We start from the raw sequence: 16,149 nt of genomic DNA on the forward strand, positions 1-16,149 counted from the left end.
TAAGAGTTGAGAGGAAACAAACAGACCCTTAAACTAGGCAGTTGGTATGCTTAGATCCTGGCTGGTGATCAAGCATCTTTCTAGGGATGTTTGTCTCCACAACTTTTTTTGATTATGATACTATTTCTAATGCTTTTTGTGCCCATAATTTGACAATGGATATGGCACTGAATAGAACAGAATGACAAAATAGGATTCATGTAGCTGACCCCATAAAGTTGGGACAAGGCTTAGACGATGATGATGACTATTTTTAATACTCTTTGATAAGTAGGTTCTGTGATCTAGATTTCTTTTTGGACAGAAATATCTTTCGATCAGCAACACAGAAAACTTTATCAATTACTTGAATTAGAAAAAAGGTTAAACAAGAGGTTGTGAAAACTGAGAAACCTGTAACAGCAACAAACACCCCATCACTCTGTTACAATTAATCCCAATACATTTGATGTTTATGAACTTCTTGCTTAGCCAAAACATTTACCAAACAATTAGCTGACTTTCTTACCCATCTTATTTCAATTTCTTAAAAAAGTAAGGTTTTCTATTATTGAGCAGAAGAGGAAAGTACCATGTTCAAACATCAAAACTGTGATACAGATGTGAAAAATCTAACACATATGACATATCAATGATGCATAGATTTACAATTCCCAGAATTAGGAAAAGAGTAGTCAACTAATCTCAGGAACCCAAAAAAACATATGAAACTAACAAACAATCAGTATTTCTCTCAAAAATGCAATTGTGTCTCTTCCTTCCATACTCATCAACATACTACAATGGAGCTATATCCATAGGATCCAAGCCATTTTTTATAGCATCTATAGGAACCAAACTTTAGCACCAAAATCTCACTAATCTATCATAGAACCCAACCCCTCTGGTGAATAAGCGAGCATCACATTGAATTGCACTTCAATTCCTGCCAAAGGGAAGCCATCTCTAATTTCTTTTCATTTACAGGCATTTCACTTAAAGAAAAAATAGAAAATAAGGAACCCAGATATTAATGCTTCACTCAATATTTGTATAGACATGTGAATGCTGTTAAGTGATGATCAAGAATTCTCTACAACCTCAGCATACATAAATTATAAGGGACATCACAAATAAGTGACTCTATCTACTTAAAATGAAACCAGACATGGATGTCGCACCTTTTTAAATTGAATAAAACTCAGCTAAGAAAAATCTTTCCTAATTTGGCATCATGATATGCTAAACAGGATAATGGTTTGCAAGCATGTTCAGAATCAGGTAAATAACAAAAATAAATAAATGAATAAATAAAAAGAGTACAGTACCAGAGCTTTTTGAAGACCATCAGAGGCCTCTATTACAAGTTTGCGGTCCAAGCATACTTCATTTCCTGACTGCAAGCATTTCTTGAAATATTTCACAGCATCTTCAATTTCCCCCAATGCAAGATAACAGCTGGAGTAGAAAAAGAAAAGGTGAAATTAAAGGACATCAAATTGTCTTTCATTTCTTATGTAGCTGCCCAATTCTAAGGTAGCCTCTGATGAAATAGAATACATAGAACATTCTTATTGACACAACATGACCGTGCAAAATAAGGAACAATTAGGAGCAAATGAGTTATTTTAAAGTCAAAATAGCTGGATGAATAGAGGTCCATGAAAACATCATCAAAACCTTTACTATGTTTCTTTTAAGCAAAAATCACATAACACATTGTCTATGACCAATTGGTGGACCTCAACTTAATGTGCCAAATCATGTCCATATGAATATTCTGAAACAGCGCATTTGTATAGTGATTAGTTTCTACACACAGCCATCTCAACCTTAAAGTATGTACTTCAAATCAAACGAGGGGAAAAAGCAATGAAACTGTAAACCACCTCTCTACTTGTTAATACTAGAAAGACCATTTGCTTACTCCAAAGAAAGTGCAGAAACTGGTCAATTTCCCCTCATGTGTGTGTTCTTTCCTAAAGAATGGGGAAAGCACTAATCATATGTTGCTGCATTGCTCCTATGCTTCTCGGGTGTGGCCAGTGATTTAAAAGGCGTGCCTGGGCACACAGGCGAGGCGATCTGTGCCTCGCCCAGGTCCTAGGCTCACCTCTTTCAAACGGCGCGCGCCTGGTGCGCCTTGCGCCTCAGCCCAGGCGTGCGCCTTTTTAAAATTTTGCACTTTTTGCTTTTTTTTTAGTCTAACGGCTGGGCCTGGGGCTCCGCCCCCGGACCCCCAACCACACCCCTCGAGGCAAGCCCGAACAAGTCTATGTTAGGGTCTGAAATTCTTATTTCTCACATAAAAAATAATGATTTTACAACATTCATTGCCTTTTAAGAAGATATTTTATTGCAATGAAAGAATGAACAACATAAGCAAAATAGGGGGTTCTCGGAGCTTTGGGTTATTTCCCACCCAGCCACACTCTTCTGTCATCTCTGATAGGGTTAATATGAGTACTATGAAGCTTTTGCAACAAACAAGCAGAAAGTTTAATCCCACAGTCATTTAAAGCTCTTCTGAAAAGGGGATTCCAAACGCAATTTCCCCTGGAAAACTGCAAATAATCTGCTGCTACCTTGCTTCCTTATCCACTGCTACAACAAATAACTCAAGGAAATCATCTTTCAAAGGACTGCCTCCACATCAGTAAACCTTCTAGAACCTGATCTTGGTTTCATTCCCCACTTCAAAAATGCTTTCCTTGCGGAAACGACTATAGGTTTTTCTCTATCCCTTTCCATACAAAGCAACCATATGGTTGACTTGCTTCACCTGGCTCCCAACCCCTGCTTCTTAGGCTATATTTTGCTTTAATTACTGTCCTCCACAGGCTATTCTCTTGCTCTCCAAATCTCCAAAACCATTTACTAAGAAGGGCAATATTCAAATCTCTCAATCTTCTGATTCCCAAACCTCCATTTTTCTTGTTCTTGCAGACCCTTCCCCAGTTTACTAGATGAATCTTCTTATCGTCCTTCCAGCCTTTCCATAAGAGCTCCCTCGTTCTCTTTTCAATAGGGGCTGCCATCCCCACTGGAATTGGGCACATGAACAGTAAATAGCCCAGGATATATGACAGCACACATTTAATTAAAGTGAACTTACCCCATTTTGATAAATATTTGGACTTCCACGCAGCCAATTTCTTTTCCACCTCTCTACGATAGGTTCCTAAATAGATTTTGAATTGCATTTAGCCCCTAATGGCATTCCCAAATATTTGATTGGCAGCTTCCCCACCTTGAAACCCCAACATTCTGCCCCATCTTGCAATTCCTGAACCTCTTCCACTGCCACCAATTCATTTTTAAGGATATTCAGACGCAGCCCTGAGACTGCTTCAAACCACCAAAAAGTTTCCATCAAATACTCTAATTGCTCACAGAAGTATTACAGAAAAACACTGAATCATCGTATGTAAAGAATTTTCTGGCATTCCTCTTAATGATTTATTGAGAGGTTGGAATATTGTAGCTGGTTTTTCCACAAGTAACCCCCAAAGGTCTATGGTGTGATCTCCACTGTTCTAGGAAGGTTTAAATTGAAATTCAATGGGGGATGCTTGGACAATCCAGGAATGTCTGGAGTAGGAGGAGCGATGAGGGACGGTCAAGGCATCATCATCCTTAGTTATTCAGGTCCAATTGGGGAACGAAATTCCTAAAGAGCAGAGTTATTGGCTCTAATTCAAGGCTAAAACTAATAATGATGTAAAGTTTGGAGGAATGTGGAGGTGGAAGGCAATTGTCAAACAGTGGTAGGCTGGTTGGATTCTCTGACTCACTCACCTTGGCAGTTCAGACCATTGGTGACACTGGCCAGCTCTCTAGGTTCCATTTTGAACCCCTCGTTCAACTCGGTACCTAGAAGTGCTAACACAGTAGCAGACTCCTTGGCAAGAGCTGGGGTGGGGAAAGTTTCTTTCGATTGGGGTTGTCCTGGACCGGGCTTTAATCTGTAGATTTTTTCTCTTTTTTTCTGAGTGGTTTTTGCTTTTCTCTTAAGCTTGTATTGTTCTTTGGCCAGCCGCTTGTTCTAGTGTAGCTGGCCTCTGTTTCTTTTTAATGAAATAACTTCAGTTATTTATCAAAAAAAAAAAGTTAAAGATCTAATATTTATTCCTGGTACCTCAAGGAATATCATATTTACTTGAAAGAATGCACCAACACGAAGAGAATTCATGAGAATATGAGATTTTCACAATATCAAAAGTGTTCGTTAGTAAAAATCGAAATGTCAGCTAAGGTCTTCTGTAATCATGTAAACTGATAATACTTCCACAGTTCCACTAATAGGTGATGAAGCACCATCCTATGACACACCAAAGAAGCACCAGATAACATACTTTACAATAGAAGCATTATATAGGACAACTCAAGAAAAGATGGGAGATACTAATTCTTCACAACATTGAAGAAGCTTTAACAGTGTATAGTACGGTTAGTACCCTACTTCCTAACCATAATCTTGTGATTAACATCTTGTCAATCCAGAGGAAAAACAATGATGATGAAGGCTCGTCAGTCGTCACAACCAAATATAACAGTACCAATTCCTAAAAGAAGTAAACGCAAGACAATAAAGAAGGGACGCTGATGGATTTCCATTACCACCAAATAGAATTCAAGACCAAACATGGTTGTAAAGCCAAGAATGGAATCATCGTCTTATTTTAGATGTAACCATAGTTGTCGAGGTGACGCCTAGGCGACAAGGCGCCCTTGGAGTCTCGCCTCGCCCAGTCGCCAAGCAGTTTTTCATACTGTGTAATAAAACACTTTTATATTGTTATTTTTTTTGAGATTATAATTATAAAATAGACATTATTAAAGAAAAATATTCATTTTTGTGTTTATAAATTAATTTCTTTTTGTTATTTTCTTATTTGTTAGAGTTTAATCAACACAAGCATTGCTAACTGCTGTATTGAACCCTCAATGACTTCAAAATCTGAACCAGTAAGGGAAGAACTTAAAATTTTGCCTAATCAACACATTTCTTCTTCTACCTTTTCTTTTCTTCTTTCCCTATAACAAAAATAGAGGTTCAGCCCCTATATTTTTTTAATTTTCTTTCCTTTCTTATTTTTCTTATAAATATGTTGTTTTTGTATACTTAAACATGAAGTTTATAATTTTCATAGTTATTAAAGAAAGTTGGTTATGGAACCTAGGGAACTACCCTAGGATATTTGATTTTTACTTAAAAAAATCCATCGCCTAGGCAATGCCGAGGCGCCCCCCTGTCGCCTAGCCTCGCCTTGGCGCCTTGAAAACTATGGATGTAACTGAAGTTCTATTCCATATGAAAAGCTGATTTATGTAACAAGCAACACAAATGAAGAAAACTCAAAAAGAGAGAGAGAGAGAGAACAAAAAAAGAAAGAAAAACTAAGAGGAAAAGGTGAAGGTAACGTGGTTGGGCCTAAGGACATTGTGTTAAATCATTAAAAAGAACGCACAAGAAAAAAAAAAAAAACTAATATTAAACTGCTAATTGTACTACAAATCCACACTGTTAAAGCTTTGATGTGGGAGATACTAATAAGCCTTTCAATATGATTACCAGACAAAACCATCTCTTAAACACCTTTTTATTTAGTCAAACTTTATAATATATATAATTCAACACACAAATGAAGTCCTTTTAAACTGCTGGTCAGGTTGCTTAATGATATCCACACACACACACATATGAAGTCCTTTTAAGTTATTAGCACAAGAAGTTTGCGTTCCTTAGCCTTTAACCATTTAAGTTAGGGGTAAGATCCTTCATAGTGCAATACTACAGTTCCTTTAGATACCTTTACACACTATTGGATCTGTCTCAGAAGCCTAAGTAAAAAATCAAGCAATTGAAGAGATGCAAAGACAAGGTCCTTATAGGCTTCCCCACATCTGTCCAGCAACAGGCCACCTTTGTTACCAGCCCATATGTTCTTCTTTGTTTAATAAAAGTCTTTTTATCATAAAAAAGGCAACAAAAAAGGGAATTCTTACTTTGCAGCTCTAACTTGAACCTTCATAAAATTGGGATCTAATGCAGCAGCTGCCATACAATCCCCTAGTGCTTCTCTCATCCTCCCAAGAGACATCCTTGTGGCTGCGCGGTTGCTATAGCACAATACCAAAGCCTTAAGGCAGCTTCTGGATGTCTCATTTGGAGAAATACAATTCACCCCCCGTGTATAATAATCCTCTGCTTTTGATAGAAAACCATTAGCATAAGCTTGGTTGCCCCTGATAAAAATTAAATACAGCACTGTCAGTTATGGCTCACAAAAAGTCTATTTTGAAAACTAATCAGGCAAAATCTAAAAGAGAGAAAACTAGAAATAAGATTTGATTCAAAAGATGGTTAGCAAAACGATCACACTGTATAAATATAAAAGAACCTGAGTCGCCACTTTTCACAGGTCTCCTGAACTGCAGAAGTTTCAGCTGTTGTTGAGATTGACCCTTGTTTGACTTCTGATTCTTTATATGCTTCAGGTATATGCTCCCCTTTGCTTTGAGAAATTTGTTCTTTTTTACCCTGCCCAGGGCCTGAAGGAAAAGAACTACCAGCAAGTGGAAAAAACTGCACGGAAGGAGATGGAACCTGAACTTTTGAGGTAGGGGTAAAAGTATACGAATCTTGACCAACTTTCATTCGATTTTTCTTTCTATAACCACGCTTCGCTGCTGAAACATGACCTTGGCCAGAGGACGATGCAGCAAAAGTGAAGTTAGCCTCACCAGAATCTTCCGAGCCTACAAAACAAAATTGTGCCCCGGCATCACCTTCTTTCCTCTCTATGTTTGAGCAAAAACTACGGTCAGCTTCTGCAGTAGAAACACTACAATAACTGTTAACATCCACCTTCTCAGATTCAGACTTTGAACACTCATTTTCAGCTGCAGAAACAAAATCATCTGAAGTATGTTCACAACCAACACTTTGCTCAATACAACAATTGACCTTTTCCTCATTTAGTTCTCTGCACTTTAGATCATGTTTATTGATACCTGGATGTTGTGTTGCAGCAACAAAACCCTGAGCTGCTGCATCAGTAGAAACTGTTGGATATGTATCAGTTGACATATATTTTTGGTTAAGGTGGATAGATTCGTCTGATGCCACTGAAGTTTCTCTGGAACATTGATCAGCTGCTAAAGTTTCCTGATAAGGAGAAAAATCCATGGGTGAATAGCTTCCAGGAGACTCTGGGTTTTCTTGGGAACTTTTTCCCCTTGAAAACTGATCTTTCCCAGCCCAACGGTGCTCTGAGGCAGACTGCCTCAACTTTCCCTTCTTTTTCTTTAACTTTGTGTCCTTGACCGTGTCCCTCTTTGCACTAAATTCCAACTTTTGGTTTAACCCAGCAAATAGGCTTCCTGTAGAGGAAAAAGAAGCATCCTGTTTTGGTGTTTTGAGGTCCACATTAGGTGTCCCAGGTCGATTCCCTGTGCTTGTAAACACAAAGCCAGCTTTCTTACCATCTGTGTCTTCAGGAGGCATTTCATAAATATTTCCTACAGATTGGACACCAGTGGCAGTAAATGAGAATGAAGCTGATGATGCAACACCACCATCCACTTTGGTATCATTATCATTATTTGATTTAACCACAGGAACTTGGTCCAAGCCTGAATTTTGATCATGTAATCCTGCCTGAAAAGTGAATGGTGTGGGAACAGAGTTACCAAGAGAAGGATCAGATTTTGTCTCCTTAACAAATAGTCTAGAAGAAGAAGAACCTGTATCTATCCCACCAACATAATCTTTTCCACTTCCAATGTTCAGTTTCCTCATCTCATCAGGCAGAGTATTTTCAGCACTCAGACCAGAAGGACCAGAAGTACTTTTACTTCTTCCAAAGACAAAAGGAGTCTTATCATTGGGTTTAAGATTATCTACTTTAGTCTTCTCAGCACCATCACCCATGCCAGAGCCTTCTATGTTCAACTTCTTCTTCATCTCATCAGGTAGCGAAGTGGCTGAATTTTTACCAAATGAACTGGCATTGTCCTTACTACTTCCAAAGACAAAAACATTCTTATGATTGGTTTTAGGGTCAAATTTAGCATCATTAGACTTATTAGTACCATCAACATTACCAGGATCTTCTATGTTCAATTTCTTCATCTCATCTGGAAGCTTAGATTCCACACTTCTTTGAAAACCACCAGTTGTATTACTACTACTTCCAAAGACAAATGTCGGTATTCTATCATTAGCCTTGGAGTTAAGATTAACATCCTCAGCCTTCTGAACACCTTCACCACTCCCAGAGTTTTCAATGTTCAATTTTTTCATCTCATCTGGGAGCTTCGATGCTGCACTTCCATCAAAATCAGAGCTTTTCTGATTGCCACTTCCAAATACAAAAACACCGCCACTTGAATCCTTACCCAAATTGAAACTTTCTCTTCCACTGGCACCAGAAACAAACGGAGCATCTTTTTCCTTCCGATTCTCTGATTCGATTCCAATGTCCAACCTCCTCGTGTCATCTGGAAGCGATTTGCCCACCATATCACCAGGGTCGCTGTTACCTACATTTGAACTCGATACCAGATTGCTGTGATTTGCTCCAAATACAAAAGTCGTTTCACCTGACTGACCAAACTTCTGATTAATGGTGGAACTTGAAGCACCTGAAGTACTTGATCCTCTACTATTGTACGCAGAGTCAGGTGAGAATGGATTCCAGCTTTGCCACTGATCACGCAACTCCTTCATTCTACAATCATCGTCAATGCGATCCGAACTCTCGGAAGCTGGACGAAACAGATTAAAACCCTGATCAACTCGAGTCCCCGAGAGTGGTGTTGACCTTCCGAGGTGAGAACTCAAGTTTTTTCGTACCTTCACTAACCGGGGCTTCGACAGCCCCGACTGTGGTGCCAAGGAGGGCTTCTCAGAACCAACCCGCGACGCAGACGGCGAAGTAAAATTGATATCAACACCACCCTCATTGGCATTTCTAGAAGTAGAAGCACCACGACCGAGATTCGATGAATTCATCATCTCAGAATCGGTCTGCCACGACTTCCCTCGTTGCTCCGCGAGATTCTTTGAAGCAAAACTACCGATATCGAATGAAGAAGGAGAAGAAGAGATCTGACCTTTGGGGTTAGAGCTTTGAAGAGACGAGCTCCTTGATTGCATTTGCGGGGTGGTCGCCGGATTTCTGAAATCTACCAACGTCGGCGACATTTCAGGCTAGGATTCATGAAAACGGACGGCAGGGAATGCAAACTTTCTCCGATTGATGGGATGCCGAAAGGACGAAATGGTTAACGGCGCCGGTGATTGAAGATGTGGTTGGTTCGATTTCCTGCGGATCGTTGTTGTTCTCTCTTCGTCCCTTCGCTTGCTTTACAAGGAAAAGGAGAAATGTCACGAGGGGTTGGAGGTTTTTTTCTCCTCCTTTTTCTCTCGTGTAGTTTTTGATCTTCTTCTTTGAAAGGAGGTTTTTCCGTAGTGAACCATTGCCATTAGCAATTGACCCTGATCTTGTTGGAATTTACGTGGGATTTAATTATTGGCCAGAGATCTCCATCGTTTCAAAATTATCTGGACCGGTGGTCAAACCGGGCCTGACTCCTAGTATAATTCCAACAAGACCAAGTAGTGTTTATGTTGAATGAAATGAATAAGAACAAGAACAAAAATAAGGACAAAAGCGAATCATTTGAATAATTCATCTAGTTTCCAATCACATGGAGCTTAAGTGGCATTTGATAAACTTGACGTATGACATATATGAAAAAGGAGAAAAGTTCTTTTTTATGAAAAATAGCAAATTTGTTCTTTTGCTTTTCTCCTTAAGTTGAGACAGTTTAGTTATTATGAGCCATGTAAAACACGTCTAATTACATTCCACACATCGGCCACCTTTTACCAAATCATATATATATATTGCATCTTGCTTGGGCCCTTTCAAAAGTTAACATAGCTCAACACACCCAATAAGTTGCATGTTAGGTTTTAATCTCTGTTAAGTAGACTTACATATTCAGTGAAACAATTGCATTGATGGGCTATCTTGTAAGTGGGTTAAATCAAGTGATTCATTTAGGCAAAGCCTGTAGACTTCAACAAAAGGGTATGGGGCTTAACGAGTGGATACCACATTTTGGCCCATAGCTTAATGGGATCCTATTAGGTCAAAATATAAAGGCTCCTATGTTATGGTTCCCAATATGTTAAATCATCTAGCCGCCCTCTTGCTCTACCCCATTAGAGTCAAAGAGCTGAGAAAACCTAAGGAAGAAGGAAGATTTAACTGAGGAAAACCACAGTCGACCTACCATTGATTTATCACTCATTCCGCAAGGGTTTCAACTACTGCGATGGATACAGGTATTTACGTTTAAACCTCCTTGATAACTGCAGCATGATATTAAAAAAAATAAAAAAAACAAAGACGCATTGATGATTCAATGCGGTTTCGGTTTTAGTCGACAAAAAAAAAAACAAAGACGCATTGTGATGATGATTCAATGTTGTTGCGATGCGTCTCTGGAAGCAAAAAAAAAAACAGAAGACGCATCGGTGTTGTGTCTTTGGTTGTGATGCGTCTCTAGAATCGGTATTGTGTCTTTGGAACCCAAAAAAGAAAAAAAAAATGATGCATCAGTGTTGCGATGCACCTCTGGAACCCAAGAATGAATTCGCATCAGTGATTCAATGCGTCTACATAATCGACTCAAAAAAAAAATTGGAATCGTGATTTGCATGCACGTAAGCAATTTGCATGCGTCCGTTTTTCTCTCCTTTTGCATGGAAGTAACCTTGAACCTTTTTGACTTTGTCATGCATGCGATGAATATAGTTTTGGATGAATACTTTTCTCTTCGTTTTAAATTAAATTGATTGAAGCAGCATGTTACCAAAGTAGCCTATGCAGTGTAAAATTAATTTGATTTGAAATATAAAGATTTTGTGTGTTCATTGTCCTTGCGGACATTGGTCGACCCAAAGGAAGGTGTTTGGTCGGGCAGTGAACACACATGCAATGATTTGAAATATAAAGATTTTGTGTGTTCATTGTCCATGCGGACATTGGTCGGCCCAAAAGAAGGTTGATGTTTGGTCGGACAATGAACACACATGCGATGATGAATATTGATATTGTAAAGCTATTATCCATGTGAATAGTAGTCGGTCCAAAGAAAGGCTATTGTTTGATAGGATTTATTATCAATGTTTGATTGTTGCGTTGAGAGTACCATTTACAATTGATGTTTCTGTGCAAACACTAAATATCAAGTTGTGCTGGGTATCTTGCCTTTGTAATTTATATTATTGATTATATGTTGTTTTTGTTCTCTGTTCAGTTTCAGCAACTACAAATAATGTTTCTGCTCAAATCAGTGCCATTCACATGTTGAATGGTACAAAATTTAAGATCTAGAAAGAGAATGTAGAAATCGTTCTCAGCTGCATGGATTTAGACCTTGCATTAAGAACGGAGCGACCCATCCCGGCTGAGGACAATTCCAATGAGGCCAAAGTTGAGAAGTGGGATCGCTCTAATCGCATGAGTCTGATGATTGTGAAACGTTCCATACCGAAAGCGTTTCGGGGCTCTATTTTTGAGAGCAATAATGCTAAGGAATCCCTTGTGGCGATACAACAGTATTTCGCCAAGAATGAAAAAGCAGAGACTAACAACCTTTTAGCTACTTTAATTTCTATGAGATACAAGGGAAAAGGAAATATAAGGTGGTACATACTGGAAATGTCGAATCTTGCGAGTAAACTAAAGGCACTAAAGTTAGAGATAAATGATTATTTGCTCGTACATTTAGTTCTCATTTATCTTCCTGCACAATTCAGTCAATTTAAGGTGAGTTATAATACTCAAAAGGAGAAATGGACTCTTAATGAACTCATTTCTCAATGTGTGCAAGAAGAAGAAAGAATCTAGAGAGAAAAGACGGAAAGTGCTCACTTAGCATCAACCTCTCAGAATAATAAAAAGAAAAGGACTAAGGATACTGCAAAAGGAACATCCACGCAGAAAAAGGCGAAGAAGCAAGGTGAGGAATTTACCTGTTTTTTCTGCAAGAAAGGATGACACATGAAGAAAGAGTGTTCCAAATACGCCGCCTAGCGCATAAAGAGGGGTATGCCTCTCACTTTAGTTTGTTCTGAGGCTAATTTAGCTTCTGTACCTATAGACATTTGGTGGATAGATTCTGTCGCTACTACTCACATAAGTGTGTCTATGTAGGGTTGCATCTGGAGCCGACCGCCAACTGATGCTGAAAGATTCATCTATGTAGGCGATGGCAATAAAGTTCCTGTGGAAGCTGTAGGACATTTTAGATTGATTTTAAAAACCGGTTGTTATTTGAATTTAGTTGAGACGTTTATAGCTCCGTCATTTAAACGAAACTTAATTTCTATTTCCTATTTAGACAAATCTGATTATTTTTGTAGTTTTGGAAATAATAAAGTTAGTATTTCTCTAAATTCAAATGTTATTGGTACCGGTATTTTAATTGATCGTCTTTATATGTTAGAAACTATTGCTTCCCACAATGCAATCCTACATGCAAGTACTAAAGGTGTAAAGCGTAAATTAACCGAGAATTCTACTTCCTTATGGCATAAGCGCTTGGGCCACATCTCTAAACAGAGAATTTAGAGGTTTGTGTCGGATGGAATTCTTGATTCTCTTGATTTAACGGACTTCTAAGTCTGTATTAAGTGTATTAAGGGAAAATTGACGAACACAAAGAAATTAGGTGCCAATAGATGTACGGAAATCTTAGAATTGATATATACGAACATTTGTGGGCCATTCCCTACGCCTGCATGGAATGGCCAGCAGTACTTCATTACGCTCATAGATGACTATTCACGGTATGGGTACCTATACTTAATAAGTGAGAAGTCTCAATTCCTGGACGTTTTCAAATCTTATAAAGCTGAAGTTGAATTTTAACTTGGTAAGAAAATTAAAACCGTCAAATCTGACCGTGGTGGGGAATATTATGGCAGATATGATGAATCAGGAGAGCAACGTCCAGGACCCTTTGTTAACTTCCTAAAGGAATGTGGTATCGTCCCATAGTACACCATGCCGGGTACACCCAGCATGAATGGTGTTACTGAAAGACGAAACAAGACACTTAAGAACATGGTAAGGAGCATGATTAGTCATTCTTCTTTACCTGAATCACTTTGGGGAGAAGCATTAAAAACTGCAATGTATATCCTTAACAGAGTACCCAGCAAAGCAGTAACTAAAGCCCCATTTGAGTTGTGGGCTGGGAAAAAGCTCAGCCTAAAGCACTTACACATTTGGAGATGTCCAGCTGAAGCGAGGCCTTATAGGCCCAACGAAAGGAAATTGAACTCTAGGACAGTTAACTGTTACTTTGTTGGATACACGGAACGTTCTCGAGGGTTCAAGTTCTATGATCCCACTACCCGCTCCTTCTTTGAGACGGGAAATGCGAGATTTCTTGAAGATGTTGAGTTTTGAGGGAAAGAATTAAGGAACATCTCTTTTGATGAAACAGTTGTCTTGCAAGAAGAGAAATTCATTTCTCTTTCTGACATTATTATCGACGGTGATCAGACAATAATTCCTAGCACTGTTCATGAAGCGATTCCGGTTCAAGACAACAATGAAGTTCTTTCCATAGAGCAAACCCAACAACCTCAAGAAGTGCCATTGAAGAGATCCAACAGACAAAGAAGAAGTGCGATTCCAGATGACTATATCGTGTTCCTCCTAGAACAAGAAGATTCGGTAGGCTTAGCGGAAGATGATCCAATCATCCTTCGTAAAACCTTCAAAGTTCTAATTCTCAACATTGGATCAATGCCATGCAAGAAGAGATGAAATCCATGAAAGAAAATGACGTTTGGGATCTTGTCGAGTTGCCTGAAGGCTCGAAACCCATTGGTTGCAAATAGATATTTAAAACCAAAAGGGATTCAAAAGGCAATGTCGAAAGATATAAGGCTCGTTTAGTCGCCAAATGTTTCACTCAAAGGGAAGGCATTGATTATAAAGAGACATTTTCTCTGGTTTCTTCGAAGGACTCCTTTAGGACAATAATGGCACTTGTAGCTCATTTTGATTTAGAGCTACATCACATGGATGTAAAGACAACGTTTCTCAATGGAGACATTGATGAAACGATTTATATGGTTCAACCAGAAAACTTTGAATCCAAATATTCAAAGTCTATGGTCTGCAAATTAAAAAAATCCATCTATGGTCTCAAACAGGCTTCTCGTCGATGGTATTACAAATTTCATCAAGCGATTACCTCATATGATTTTGAGGTAAATGTGGTTGATGAATGTGTATACCACAAGTTTAGTGGGAACAGGTTTATCTTCCTGGTACTATATGTCGATGACATACTGCTGGCGAGTAACGATATAGGCTTACTGCACGAAACCAAGAAATTTCTCACTAAGAATTTTGAGATGAAAGATCTTGGGGACGCATCTTTTATGCTAGGCATACAAATACTACGAGATCGCTCTCGAGGCATTCTTGGATTGTCACAAAAGGGCTATATCGAAAAGGTGCTAAGCAGATTCGGTATGAAAAGTTGTTCGTCGGGTGATACGCCTGTGGCTAAAGGAGACAAGTTCAGTCTCAATCAGTACCCCAAAACAAACCTTGAAATAAAGAAGATGCAAAAGGTTCCCCATGCCTCGATTATAGGAAGTCTGATGTATGCTCAAGCTTGTACCCGTCCCGATATAGCATTTATAGTGGGACTGTTGGACAGATATTTGAGTAACCCAGGACTGGATCATTGGAAAACAGCCAAACGGGTCATGCGGTATTTACAGAGAACAAATGACTTCATGTTAATCTATAGGAAATCAGACAGTTTGGAGATCATTGGGTATTCTGATTTTGATTTTGTGGGATGCCAAGCCAGCAAACGATCCACTTCGGGCTATGTTTTCAAGTTAGCTGGAGGAGCTATATCTTAGAAAAGTGCTAAACAGACACTCATAGCCCCTTCAACTATGGAAGCAGAGTTCATAGCTTGCTTTGAGGCATCCAATCATGGGATATGGCTGCATAACTGTCACGGGGCTGCGAGTGGTTAATGGCATTGAAAGGCCATTAAAGTTATTGTGTGACAATAAATCTGCAGTTTTGTATTCCAACAACAGAAGTTCTGTGAAGTCGAAACATATTGATATCAAGTTTCTATCTGTTAAGGAAAGAGTTCAGAGTGGTCAGATTTGCATAAACATATAGGGACAAACTCCATGATAGCGGATCCGTTGACCAAGGGATTACCACCTAAGATTTTCATGAGCACACTGTTCGTATGGGTATAGGCATGTTTTATGATACCTTGATTTAGTGGGAGTTTTCTTTTTTTTTTTTGCTCTTGGATGTACTATGGATTAAGGCATGTTTGTATGTCTACATTTATACATAATAAAGTTTATGACTCTTTCCATCATCTACATCTCTCAATATGTTTGTGATTTTTGATTGATCTCTCCAAAGAATAAAGTTGAACCAGTTGGAAATAGGCATGTTTTGAGATCACATTGCATGTAATTTCCATGCCACTCATCCATACTTGATCTATGTCATTGAATGCATTGATATGGTGAGCATGAAAGGCTTAGTCACGCATATATGTGGCGAAAACCGTCATGGTCTCATATTAGTACAGAAGATGGACTAGATTGAAACTAAGGAAAAATCTAAAGAAATTAGCACAAGAAGTATACACATAAGGAATTCTTTCAATATAATTGTTTCAGTTCTCATATGTAGCCCAAATAGGAGATTGTTAGGTTTTAATCTCTGTTAAGTGGGTTACATATTCAGTGAAACAATTGCATTGATGGGCTATCTTGTAAGTGGGCTAAATCAAGTGATTCATTTAGGCAAAGCCCGTAGACTTCAATAAAAGGGTATGGGGCTTAATGAGTGGATACCACATTTTGGCCCATATAGGCTTAATGGGATCCTATTAGGTCAAAATATAAAGGCTCCTATGTTATGGTTCCCAATATGTTAAATCATCTAGCCGCCCTCTTGCTCTACCCCATTAGAGTCAAAGAGCTGAGAAAACCTAGGAAGAAGGAAGATTTAACTGAGGAAAACCACAGTCGACCTACCATTGATTCATCACTCATTCCGCAAGGGTTTCAACTAC

At 38.7% G+C, this 16,149-nt stretch overlaps 1 protein-coding gene across 1 annotated transcript in view; it reads right to left on the minus strand.

Moving 5' to 3' along the window:
* Window positions 1-9,440, minus strand: part of LOC104613456 (uncharacterized) — a 31,633-nt gene extending 22,193 nt beyond the window's left edge. The window contains exons 1-3 of the mRNA XM_010281282.3: window positions 6,384-9,440; window positions 5,989-6,228; window positions 1,308-1,437 (exon numbers count right to left, since the gene is read on the minus strand). Coding sequence (XP_010279584.1) covers window positions 1,308-1,437; window positions 5,989-6,228; window positions 6,384-9,190 — 3,177 coding nt within the window. The 5' untranslated portion in view covers window positions 9,191-9,440. The remainder of the gene's footprint in view (window positions 1-1,307; window positions 1,438-5,988; window positions 6,229-6,383) is intronic.
* Between the last annotated feature and the right edge of the window lie 6,709 nt (window positions 9,441-16,149).

The sequence above is a fragment of the Nelumbo nucifera genome, chromosome 7 (assembly GCF_055504915.1).
Source record: "Nelumbo nucifera cultivar China Antique chromosome 7, China Antique-T2T, whole genome shotgun sequence".
NCBI lineage: Eukaryota > Viridiplantae > Streptophyta > Magnoliopsida > Proteales > Nelumbonaceae > Nelumbo > Nelumbo nucifera.